The 13,204-nt window shown below is 36.4% G+C and overlaps 2 protein-coding genes across 2 annotated transcripts; both read right to left on the bottom strand.

The window, feature by feature from the left end:
- Nucleotides 1-3,760: 3,760 nt before the first annotated feature.
- Nucleotides 3,761-8,912, bottom strand: LOC108378249 (uncharacterized). Its single transcript, XM_017634537.1, has 3 exons — nucleotides 7,861-8,912; nucleotides 5,274-6,050; nucleotides 3,761-5,212 (listed from the first exon to the last, which is right to left on the bottom strand). The coding sequence occupies exons 1-3, from the start codon at nucleotides 8,441-8,443 to the stop codon at nucleotides 4,392-4,394; spliced, it is 2,181 nt and encodes a 726-aa protein (XP_017490026.1). The 5' UTR covers nucleotides 8,444-8,912; the 3' UTR covers nucleotides 3,761-4,391.
- Nucleotides 8,913-9,345: 433 nt separating this feature from the next.
- Nucleotides 9,346-12,557, bottom strand: LOC108378248 (uncharacterized). The gene is made up of 3 exons (XM_017634536.1): nucleotides 11,322-12,557; nucleotides 10,291-11,079; nucleotides 9,346-10,193 (listed from the first exon to the last, which is right to left on the bottom strand). The coding sequence occupies exons 1-3, from the start codon at nucleotides 11,869-11,871 to the stop codon at nucleotides 9,430-9,432; spliced, it is 2,103 nt and encodes a 700-aa protein (XP_017490025.1). The 5' UTR covers nucleotides 11,872-12,557; the 3' UTR covers nucleotides 9,346-9,429.
- Nucleotides 12,558-13,204: the final 647 nt, after the last annotated feature.

Genomic DNA, 13,204 nt, shown 5'->3' with positions numbered 1-13,204 from the left:
ATTCGCATCCGCATCCGCGGATGTATAAATTCCACATTCGCAACATTCCTACTACGTACGTATATGCATATATGTATTTACATAAGTATGTATGTATGTGGACATGTGTGGACGTATTTGCGTTTGTTTACCTGATTCTTTGGTTTTGCTTTCGCTCGTTTTGAATTTGTTAAATTTTAAGTTTTTTACAAGCACTCATATTACTTATGTACATATACCGTTTATGAATGTACATATATACATATACATCTGTGCATATGTACGTAAACTATCCCGGATAAAATACGCCTAATCCGGCATGACTCCAGGACCAATCTCTAAGGACACACCACTTTTGATCTCTTTATATGGACTGAACAGTTCGCATTTGTCCGGCGTGCTTGTTCAATGTCTGGAGTAGAATTTTTTTTCGCATTTCCTTCCATATAACGAATAAACACAATTTATTTTTATATGGAAGAAAACCGCATGTTTATTGCCATCTTTTGCATACTTTATATGGAAGAAAATGCACAACACCGCCAGCCAAATAAATTATTAAAAATCAATGCGATTTTCTAGCGTCTTGCGGTTTGCACTTTTAAATTTTAAAATTTAATGGGCTATGAAACTGCATACCCAAAATTTTTCAAAAAGATCTGATCAAAAAGTTTGAAATTTTTGGGGGCTTTTGTTAAAATTTGTTGAATTTTTATAATTTTTGTACAAGCTTTGAAATATGGATTTATGTAGTGTGGGTTATATATTGCGCTAGACTTTTATACAAAAACGTTAAACATCGACAAACAAAGTAATATAGCCAAAACTGGTCAAAGTAAAAAGTTTATATTATTTCTTCCACCACTGTATATGTGCGAAGAGGGCACTGAGAAGGTTACATTTTTGTTTTTGAAGAGTGTTACTTTTAGACTGCTTTTACACAGTTCAAGTATTGAATTCAATTCTGCTCGCATGTGGAAGAGAGGGGGTGAGAAGAAAAGGGACGAGTACACATGCGTCTGTGCCGTCAAGACGTTTCAACTTTCTTGCTTTGCTTTTGGCATTTTCGTTGCTTTCCATTTAAAGAACCAAAAACTTGAATTCAACAGAATTGAAACGTGTAAAAGCAAATAGAAAACACAAAAGAGAATGAGCAAGAATTGCTTTCAAGTACTTGAATCATGTAAATCGGGTGTTATAACGATATAAAGCCGTAACTATATATACTAGAGCGAAATGTGTATGGTTTCAATTTGCCTTAATTCGATTAATTTGTGCGTATAAACGCAGTAAAATAAATTTATAGTTTAAAAAACTAAAACTTCCCTATTATAATTGCCGTTCGTACTGTCATCAAGTATGTAACTTGAGAATAGAAATCGCTGCATCTTTAAGGCGCATCAATATTACATAGTTACATCCCGAGCTAATAAAAGGAGGGTAAAAATGGCTTGTTCATTAAAAAACAAAACATTATTAGATTTCGACCCGGTTTTGGCCTGTAAATTGTATCCCAACCTCTAAACGTTGGTTAGCTCATTTCTTATTGTAGGTTTATCAACGAAACGGACGTACAACCACTGTACCTTCCTACTACGTTCTTCTACAATGCGTGGCCAGGTTAGCTTTCTGTACAGAATAATGCGCAGATACCTGAGTACCTCCGAAAGGAGTTTGCTTTGAAGAGAGAACCATGGCCATTTCTACAGCATATAAGATGCTTTGTACTAGTTCGCGTAGAATTTAGGATTGCTTTTCCTCTCTACCGTCAGCGCAAGATCATTATCGGAAGCAATAACCTGTCAGAATCTATCACTGTTAAGTTCCATAAGGGTTCAATAAGTTGACTTTATTTTTTTTTCAAAGTTTCAAGCTAATAAAGCATAAGTTAATAGATGATACATTCGTAAATTATTTTTAGTATAATTACGTATGCGGCTTATGCTGACGTTGTGCCATTATACATTTCTTCATCCAGCTTAAGGAAATGCACGCTGATGAGTATGTATGTAAATATTTTGTCTCCTTGCTCTGCCAATATTTCGCTTAGTGCGCTGTCGTGTTACTGCATCAAATTGCAACGTTGCACCGAAGCGGGTTTCAACTGATGTTAGTTAACCAACACATGGCAGCAGCAACACTGCAGTCTGTATCAAATATAACACCGTCATTGGCGCGTTTATAACGCGTTGTTTTGCGAATGATACCTTTCACACACAAGCACACGAACGTACAGAAATCATTACGTACATTTATTTCGTCACTTGCACCGGTTTTAACTCTTCAAGCCCCTACATGTGTATTACCTTTCTCATCACCTTGCTTGCATGTATGTACATATGTATCAGGGTTGTTGCGAATATTCGCATTCGCAACCGCGGAGCTTCCGCATTAAGTTTAACATTCGCATTCGCAATAATCAATGCGGATCTTTCGCGAATGACCGAAAATAACAGTTATTTTTTTACGAGTTAAATTTGGCCAAATATTGTTTATTCCGAAATTAAAGATATCTGGCCAGTCACAGAAGAAAGGATGAAAAATGAATTACAAAAACTTAAATCGAAACGATGTTTATACAAAGATCTTGCCATGGTACCAGTAGTTATTTAGTGGCGCAGGTTTGATTTACGAGCTTTCAAAGAGTTTTTATTAAATACAATGTTCCAATTTTTAAATTGAAGTACTAAAAAAAAACATTATTAAAAGTTACTAACCTTTCCATTTTTTATTTACCTAAATCACCTAAAGTACTGAGAAAAATTATTTCTTAAAAATACTTGACACCGCATTCGCATCCGCATCCCCGGATGTCTCAATATTCCACATTCGCAACATCCCTAATATGTATGTATTTAAGTAAGTATATGGGTAGCGTTAATTTGTTTATCTCAATATTTTATGAATATTTATAAACGTCAGGGTTTTTTTTACTGCATTTAATTTTTTCCTACATTTGCGCAATTATTAATTCAAATTGTTTTTGGTTTGTTTGTTGTCAAGACAGCGGTGTATATATTTGGAAATGTACATTGTGTATGCACATTAGACCGACTCAGGCTCCATATCAAAGAAAATCGGTTCGGTTTCCCAATGCTAATGAAAAAATCTATTAATTTTATAACTCCCAGATATGTACATACATGCGAAAATGTTTCTCTTAAGAATACTTTCTTCTATCTTGCAAGAATTTGTCCCAAATGAAATATGCGAATTTTTAAAGTAAATATTTGGGTGGTTCACAAGGTGTCGTACATGTCGTATTGTCGTATGTTGTAAAGTTTTTAACGGCTAAATAAATGTTTAGAGGACTTGAAATTACCTCCAACTATTTTTTAACGGTGTGAAATTTCATAATAAAACTTTTGTGTTAGCTTGCGAATTCCTTAAATATAGTTTTAGCCGTTTAAAGTTTATGACATACAACAGTACCACAGTATACAACACCTTGTGAACTCCCTATTTGTATATGGAATGCGGTCCTGCTGACGTAAGACATCGAATTGAAACGAAATGTTATGGTGGGAGCCATAAAAATTTAAAATTTCTTGATTCGCTTGACGAAGGAACAATTTTTTTCCTGAGACATCTTAATGTACATATGTATGTGAATATCAACTTCTTCTTTGTGAACCCCATGAGTATAAATTCCAATAAATATTTGAGGCAAAGATGATACACCGTTTTACATAGACAAGACAAGACACCCACCATGTTGTTACGTTATAAAAAAATGTTCATTACCTTATAAAAATTTATATATTGTAGATCAACTTGAAAAAACACCGAGTTTTTTATTTAAAGCCACCTACACAAGCTAGGGATCTGGTCAAACGACCTATGTCGTTTCTGCGACGTGACTGAGGACCTGCTTAGCGAATGCGAGGCGGTCGCGAGAAGACGGGAGAGGTACCTGGGTCATTACTGGTCATGTGACGAAGCAATACAATCGCTAATCCCTGGGGATCTCCTCAAATTTTTGGGCTCTCTAGGATTAGATGAGGAACTGTAAATGGTTGAGGGCACAATAGACCTATTGGTCGCAGTGCATACCTCTATTAATTATCTATCTATTTAAAGTATAAAATTTGCTTGTGAAGCTGTCATTTATTGTGCTCAATATGTTCAAAGGACATTTATTTAAACAGTAGAATATTAGGTTCCGAATTCTCGATTTTTAATGACGCTTTCTCTTCTCGAAAAAAATGTCATCTTATATGGCAACATTATCAGAAGCAACATTTTAAAGAAAGAGCACCCAATATGCATGTGAAGATTCAGAGAAAAGAACACGGAAACTTGACAGCCCTGGCGCAGGGCAGAATAAATGCAAAAATATTTCGAGAAAAGAAAACGCTATAACATATCATTTTTCGGACTCTACCACTAAGCAATAACTACTTCCATTAGATTCAATTGTGGCCGCTTGTGCTTTGCATCTGACCATGCCACATCTTAAAGCACGGTGTTACACAGAGTCCTGGCATACCCGGGCATTTTCCACAGCAAGTCTTCGAAAAGGTCTTAAGACCGCCTTTGTCGCAGATCCGACAACGCTTCCTGACCCGCTGTCCATTAAAATTAGGTACATCTATAGGTAGGTGCTCCGTTAACTTCAGGGATTGTGGCGCGCGAGACTTATCTGGGAAACCTTTTCGTAGTTTACTTTCTGACATGCTCAGCTCGAGATCATTGTCATCAGCGCTGTCCAAATCAAATCTTGGATTCAATAAAGATGTGATTATTTCTTGTCGAAACGTTTGATAAGATCTCGAACGAGTGCCACTTTGCGCGTGCGTAGTGAAGAAGAGATAGGCATTGAATAAAACCAGGTGCATGACAAAGATCATCAACCGTTTATCCCACTTCATTTCAGTACGTTCTAAAGCCAACTGGTAATCTAACAGGTACGCGCGTATTTTCGGTGCTGTTTTCAACTGCCAGTCGATCTCTTTGACTATTTTCAGCCCTCCACGCGTTTGAATGTATTTCGTGACAAGACAGTCTGAACTATAAAAATAAATATTTTTTTCTCGGCGCCGGCTTTTTCCCATCATTATAAAGTCCGCATATCTAATTTCAGACTGATATTGTTTCAGATTCTTCAGAACCAATTCTTTGCTATTACCGAAACGTTGTATTTCCAAAAGTCCCGAGGAATAGGTACCCAGCTTTCCCAGCTCCAGGCAAAGTGCATAGCTGCCATAATATTTGGAAGCGAAAACAGTATGTCCTAAGCGGGTTTAAATAAGATTTATTCATAAATGAAACAGAACAAGAAAGTTCACTATTACCCTTATGTAATTTCTCGCTGAGCAGCTCCATCGCAATAGACAGACGTTGAACAAGAAACGATTTTGAATTATGGGCGTCCTTTTTTCTTTGTGGATTTTCTAAATCGACCAATATTTTGAGTACTAAACCGGATTGTTCAGTTAAGAGATGCAGCATAACCGCATTGCTGCGAAACTTCAGACTCATATCATTCGCCCAATGTAGCCTGCCTTTCCAATACATAATTGGCTCATTCAAGACTATTCTTCGGCCGCAGTTGTACACAGATTCCATGCGTTCATTGAAGAATTTCAAAATAGGCTTCAAATCAACAAATTTTTCCTCACTTTGATCGTCCGTTTTAGTGCTCTTCTCTTCAGGCAGCAAACTCTCGAAACTTAAAAATTTTAGTATTTGCAAAAAGCGGTCCAAACTCAGTTTTCTAGAGTAACCCCCGAAACCATGATGTGCCTCACATTCCCAATATTCCGCTAATGTCGTAAGCTGTGATGAACCCATTTGCAGGCAGATGCCGTAAAAAATGCTCATTTCTTTTGAAGTAAACTCCTCGAAGTGGGTTGTACTATGAAAGGCTTCTGTGGCACGTTTATTGCAACATTTAGACCAACTTTTGAAAAATCCATCACCACCCAACAATTTGTAAAAATAGTACGTGGAAAAGCTAGATTTTGGAGCGCCTTCGAGAATTCCTTTGTAGTTTTCGTTTATAAACACCTTTCGTTGGCCATCCAAATTGTTTGACCAATCTGGAGCGTACATATCCATGTCTCCTTCGCCTGTCGAATAAAATTGTGCAAAACAATAAACAAATTTTTTGCATTATGACCTTTAAATCTGTTTAAATAAAAAATATCTGCTGAAGAAAGTAGTAGAAGGTGGGGAAATCTTTTTAAATTGGTGGAAAAAATGTTCCTGATACGTTTTTATTTTGTAATTCTAATTTTCTATTGCCTACCTTGAGATTATGGATGACGAAACATAACTTTACAATGGTAGAACATACTGCCTCTCTCAAGTCTATAAAACCGACTAAAAACTTAACTTCATTTGCTCTACGAGTATCAGCATCTCTTCCCTGTAGGTAGATCTGTTTGCTATTTGTTTCTATTAGAAGCAGAATGAAACATTTAGGGAGTTCATAAGGTGTTTAGATATTTAGTAGAAATTTGTATCTAATTTTGTCGCATGTCATACACAGTGGCTCTACAATTGTTGACAAATGTATACATTTACATAGAAATTGGATAGTGGCATCCATAGAACATATTTGCTGTAAACCAGTGTAATTAACAATAAATAATAAAAATTAAATAATTAAGAATTTCGTCAACTAGTAACATTCCCAGAGCCTTTGGAGAAAATCTATCGTCGCGTTTTGCGTTCCAAACTTCAAACTCGATTTCCCAAAACCTGCCGAACATACGACAATCTTTTACCCAGGTGACAAAATCTAGAAATATTAAATAGGTCCCCCTTATGCTNAACTCGATTTCCCAAAACCTGCCGAACATACCGAGCCCTAACCGCCAAAATAACGTAAGCGACATTTTTTCAAAATTTTCTTTTTGATGCAGAAATATTCCTAGAGCATCTAGATGCATTTCTGCATCAAAAATAAAATTTTGAAAAAAATGTCGCTTACGTTATTTTGGCGGTTAGGGCTCGATATGACAATCTTTTACCCAGGTGACAAAATCTAGAAATATTAAATAGGTGCCCCTTATGCCAGAAGCATGAATGTGCAAATTTACCAATTTTGAGTTTTTGGATTGACTTGATTAACCTTTGGATGTTCCATGTTATACCAAAACCCAGAATACCACCTACACTTTAAATAATTTCTGAGTGCTCACAATTTATAAGTCTAAAATGAGGCTTTCTTTCGCTATAAATATGATTCTGAGGCAAGTCAACCGGGCTCACTCAATTCGGACTCTATATTAATAATCATAGTTATAAAGAATATTTAATTTTAACACTTAGAAAAGCGTTATATATCAGACTCTAATATGACTCCTAACTTCGACTAAAATAAATAAATATTGGTCTGCGTGCCCTTCTAAAATACGGCTTTCGCACGCCACCCCAATCACGTAGTTCGCTCTCATTCGTAATTCGCACTCCAATTACCCCTCGAATTACGTAATTCGCCAAACAAAATCTTGATACCGAATTACCGAATTTGGTGGTAATTTGAGTACTAAAAGTAAAGTTTATACGTACATGTGTACATCACCAATTTATTACGGCAGTTTATAAATTTTATAGCGAAGAAAAAATAAAACATAGAGACCGAAAACTGTCAAATGGAATTTAAGATTGTGTTTGTTGGAATGGGGTACTTCACGATCACAATTAGGGAAGCAAACAAAGTAATTCAGGGTGCCGAGGAAAAATCGTATAAGGGAGGTACGCTCTTTTCCGACTCTTTTTTTTTGAGCTCATAATGAGGGTTAGAACTCAGAATTCTAAGACTTTTCTGACTCTAAAATGAGTCCGAATGTTTATAGGGCATACATACTTATGCATGCATACACTACATATTATACATAGATGGGCAATTAATTGCAATCATATTTTACTTACATTCTATTAACTCAAATTCTTCCTCAAAATTAACATCCGGGCACCCTTCTTCATCCGAATCGGTTTCCTGCATATCTAATTCGTCGGCATCAAAATTGAATTCTGACTTTATCACACTCGCTGGTTTCAACTTTAACCTCATCGATTGTGCACCATCACCGTTATTTGACTTTATTTTTTCGATATTTTGACTACAGTCTCGCAGCGAAGCGGATATCCCACCACCATCATGTTTATCGATATCCAACAAACATACGCCTTCTGAATTCTCTGCCGTACGCTGGACAGTCATGGTTTTTTTGGCATTAGCTACAGTAGCCGACGTAGACGCCGAAGTCGGCGTTGGCGCAATTTCTGCAGCTGAGCTCAACCACTGTTGTTGTATTTTATAAACATCGAGTTTAATATCGTCAATGATGCACTCCTCCTCTTCGCCTTCCGCTGTTGCCATGTTCCTTTCATTTGTCGATAACTGAGAGACAGACGGCGGCGCTACCGATGGGGCAGCGGCCGGTTGTGTCGTTCGGCTTTTGTTTGCAGCGCCTTCTGGCGCTGAGGCATGACGTTTTCTTGTGCGTATCATTACTTTTAAATTATTTTGTATTTTCTTTATTTGCCTTAACCAACTTTTTTTTTGTGTGAATAAAAATGTTATATAGCTCGCAAATAATATCACCCCGGCTTGCTATATTTTCCACACTAAAATATTGCGAAACGAAATAGATGTATGTTTTAAATTATTTGCGTTTGGTAAGCTTTTGCATTTTTCTCTTTTATTCTCTACGTTGAGAAGGACAGTGGCTGTGTGCTTGAGCACTTCTCTTTCCCGCGACAGTACTCATGGATAGGCCATTTGACTACCTGCTGCTGTTTTACTGCCGTACCTAAATAAACTTGTTGGCTGTTGTGCCCCTCTGACTGTCTCCTTTTGGCATATACATATGTATAAATTAAATGTGGTAGAAAGAGATAATATGGAAGAGCAGTGCAAGTTTTGGTAGACTGTTTTGTGTGGATTTGTATCTTGCCGCTTAAAGGCCTGCATGCAGCTCTCCAGAAAAGCAAAAACTCCATATAAAATGACGTGAGCTGCATACAGGGCATAAATTGCTATTGCATGTGTAGTTTAATACAACTGCATCTTGTTATTGGTTTATAGATAGAAACACATACATATGTATGTATGTATAGATACAGTGGTCGAAAAAATTAAAGTCGCACCAAATATAGACAAGTTTTTCTTTTTATTTAGTTTAGAAATTTTTTATAAGTAGTTCATTCTTTAACAAAAACCATGTAAATCCCAGTTTCAAACTTTGGGCAATGTTAAAAAAAAAATCAACAATCTTTCGTAAAAATTTCGAGCTTTTTAATTAAATTTCTTAGAAATATTTTGACTATGCAGTTTTGTAGCCCATTCAATTTTAGTGTAATAAAGTGCAACATTCAAATGGCTGAAAATTAGGTTTTTTGCAAGTTTTTTCTTTTAACTAAACTGTAAAGAAACAAAAATATTACATGAGGTCTATCTATACTAAACTATCGATATCCGTAATTTTCGTAATGTACTTAAGTTAGTTGGGTTCCTCCCCGAAGTTTGGTTTCCGTCGTCGATTTCTTCAGTTGATCATGCCAAATCTTAAAGCAAGGCGTTTCGCATAAACCCGGCATTCCCGGACACATTTTACAAGAATACTTTGAATATGTCGTTAGACCACCTTTGCGACAAATCTGGCATCTCTTTTTCGCAACCTTGCCATCGACGGGTGGTAAAATCAGAATAATATGATCGCTTTTCAAATTTGTATTCAGTAATGACTTTATAACTTCTTCTCGAAATTTCTCGTATCGCATAGGAGATTGAATGTTTCTGAAACTCATTTGATTCATGTAGAGTATATAAGCGTTTAACACAATCAAATTTATCACGTAGATCATCAATCGTTTGTCCCACTTCATTTCGTCGCAAGGAAATAACAATTGACAATTCTGCATTTTTAACCGGATATTCAATGGTGGGCACAAAAGCGTCTCCAGCTCTCTCACTACATCCACAAGAGATGATTCCTCAGATTTTTCCCCATTTGCAAAAATGTCCGCACAATTGGTGCTATAAAAATAAAAACTGTTTTCGCGATGTCGATATTTTGCCATCAATACGTCGCCAGCATATCTGGCAACTGCACTTCCTTTGTCTAGCCTTGTTAGTATTAGCTCCTTGCTATTGCCATAACGGTTGCAATCCAAAAATCCTGTGCAATAAGTCTGTCGTTTAGCCAAAGCCGAGGCAAGTGCATAGCTGCTGTAGTATTGAGAAGCATAAACAAAGTGACCTGCCAGAAAAACGTTGCACATAAAGCAATTAATTAACTGTACACTAAGAAAATACATATGTATACACAGTGCAATTAATTGTTCTAATTTTATTACCTTTTCCCAATTTTGACTTTAGTAGATCCATTGCAATTGCCGACCGCTGAAGAGCAAGTGATTTCGAATTACGAGTGTACTGTTTTCGTTCTGACTCCTCTAAATCGGGCACTATTTTTAAAAGCATTCCAGATGGTTCAGTCAAAAAGTGTAGAGTGACTGCGTTACAACGAAACTTGTCCCGCACTTCGTTCAACCAGTTGAATTTCCCTTTCCAGTATATTAGAGGTTCGCCTAAAATTAACCGGCGATCACAGGAGTAAACCGATTCCATGTTCTTGTTGAAGTAGTCCAATAGAGGCTTAATGTCAGAAAGAATGTTTGCTAATTTACCACTCTTAGGGTTACGAGCCGAACTGTAGGACTTCTTAAACATATCAAAATTTAATACATCCAATATCATTCTGAAATGTTCCAAACTCATTTTATCGCCGAACCCGTCAAAGCCAAAGTGATCGGTTTCGCTCCAGTATTGTTCTATCTCAAATAATCTGAATGAACTCATTTGCAAGCAAATTCCAATAAATATTTGCAATTTTTCCGCTGTGAAGCTATGAAAACCCGAATTGTTTGCGATTGTTTTTGCAGCACGAGTGCTACAACTATTCGCCAACTTTGTGAAGAACTCTCTCCTCGGCCCAAGCACCATATCAAAATAAGAAATCGAATTTTCAAATATGGAGTCGTCTGTAAGGCTTTCTTGACATTTTCCATTAAAATTAAAAACTTTGCTGGGCTGCATTAAAGCATGGCCCCAAACTGGATCGAATTCATCTACGGATTCATCGGCTGGTTATATGCAAATATAATCAAAAGTAAATAAGATCAATAAGTGTGTTAGGGGCGATTTTAGATGACAAAGATTCCATGACATATCAAATATTTAAGCTGAATGGTATGTATGTGCAAAATTCTGGCTATTTAAATAAGGGAAAATGCAGCTTTGCCTTTAGCTACCAACGCATACTGTGTAAATATTTGATATGAAAAGAAATTTTCAAAAAAAAATAAAAAATAACTATTCAACTTACATTCAATAAGTTGGTAATTGTCATCGAAAAAATCGATATTCGAATACCCATCTTCGTCCGAGTCGCTCTTCTGCATATGCAATTCATCGTTATCGCTATCGTTGTCATCTGCCGCTGCTTTGGTCGTCACTTCTGCAGCTGACGCTGCCACTACCTTTGCTATATTTGGAGGGGGAACTGTTGTTGTCGGGCTTGGCGCTGTCCCCTCATCGTTTTTTGTAGCACTACCACTATAAAGCGCAACTCGTTTGATTTTCGACCGCGGTAGCCGTACTGGACCAGCGGACGTTGTCGCTGCTGCTGCTGTTGATGGTGTAGTAGTAACCGCAGTCGCGTATGCGGCGCCAACCGTGTAGCCAGCGACGTTGTATTTTGTCTGGTTTATATTGGCAGCTGGTACCATGGTTTCCAAGTTTGTTGGTGTATGCACTACGGTAGCTGCTGCAGTGCCTCTAGTTATTACTAATGGTGGCGCGTCCCTTTCCAGCGTTATTTCAATTGCCTTGGAACTCGTTGGGATTGTTAGTTTTCTTTTAAAAGGCCCAGACATAGCGTTCACTTGTATGTAAAAAAAAAAAAATCAATACTTTTGTTATTTCGTTTACCGAACCACTGCGATTGAGTTGGTAGTTGATCAGCAAATATTGCAAAGTAAATGTATTAGCACTTCACATCAGCGAAACAGATAGCCTAACTTGGCATAGTACATGACAAAAAAGGGATAGAATGATTGTGTGTAGAGGAGCAGAAAATTATTTATTTTCACCTTGGCAAATCATGTGACCAAAGGGGGATAGAATGATTGTGTGTAGAGGAGAAAAACATTATTTATTTTCTGTTTATCTCTTTCTAGTTAGTCAACAAGTGTTTTCTGCATCTTTCGTACTTTAGAAAAGAATACCTAAGCTTTGTTGCGTTCATATAGATATCTCTGTCGTACGATGCGTTTTTTTTTTATATACATACCTACTTCTACTCAAAGCATATTAATGTGCCTTGCTTCTACTCAATTCATCTTGCTTCTACTATTTAAATTTTGAATTCAAAAGCAGCAAGTAGTAAGCAACCCCTGTAGGAAATCCACCAGTGATAAACCGATGTGGTTCTAGTAAAAATGGCTCATGCGTTTACGATTTGTGGAATGTGTTTGGACCTGCTAACTGGCGGTGATGTAATTTTTCCAAACTCATTTTTATGAAATGTAAATTTTCATTTCAATAGAAAATTAATATTCTAAGGGACATAGGCTTTAAAATTTATCTGACCTTTACACAAGTGTTCTAATAAAAAAATGCAACTCGTTTTACGAAATGAAAATTACATTTTTAAAAGGAGTTTTTTGCATAATCCGGGCCACTGAACATTTAAAAAAAAAAGCGTAACTCAGAAAAAACATAGGTAACACGTTTTTCGATCGAAAGCTATTAATTATTACAATTAAATTAGGGTCGAATACTGGTAATCTGACGATTTTTCCGCAGTAGAAATTGTTTTCAATACTACAACAATACTACTTTTTTATGTACTACATCAACAAGAAAGTTATAACACATCAAAAACTTTTACGCCAATATCTCAGGAAGCAGTTTTAACANACTCAGAAAAAACATAGGTAACACGTTTTTCGATCGAAAGCTATTAATTATTACAATTAAATTAGGGTCGAATACTGGTAATCTGACGATTTTTCCGCAGTAGAAATTGTTTTCAATACTACAACAATACTACTTTTTTATGTACTACATCAACAAGAAAGTTATAACACATCAAAAACTTTTACGCCAATATCTCAGGAAGCAGTTTTAACACAAGAGCCCTTATTGCATCTAAATCCTCAATTATTGAAGACAAAGACTAGTTGATTTTCCTGTGTTTTTTTTTTT

The sequence above is a fragment of the Rhagoletis zephyria genome, unplaced genomic scaffold (assembly GCF_001687245.7).
Source record: "Rhagoletis zephyria isolate East Lansing unplaced genomic scaffold, Rhagoletis_zephyria_1.1 Rzeph_scaffold_13673, whole genome shotgun sequence".
Taxonomy (NCBI): domain Eukaryota; kingdom Metazoa; phylum Arthropoda; class Insecta; order Diptera; family Tephritidae; genus Rhagoletis; species Rhagoletis zephyria.
This window is presented reverse-complemented; position numbering and strand designations above follow the sequence as displayed.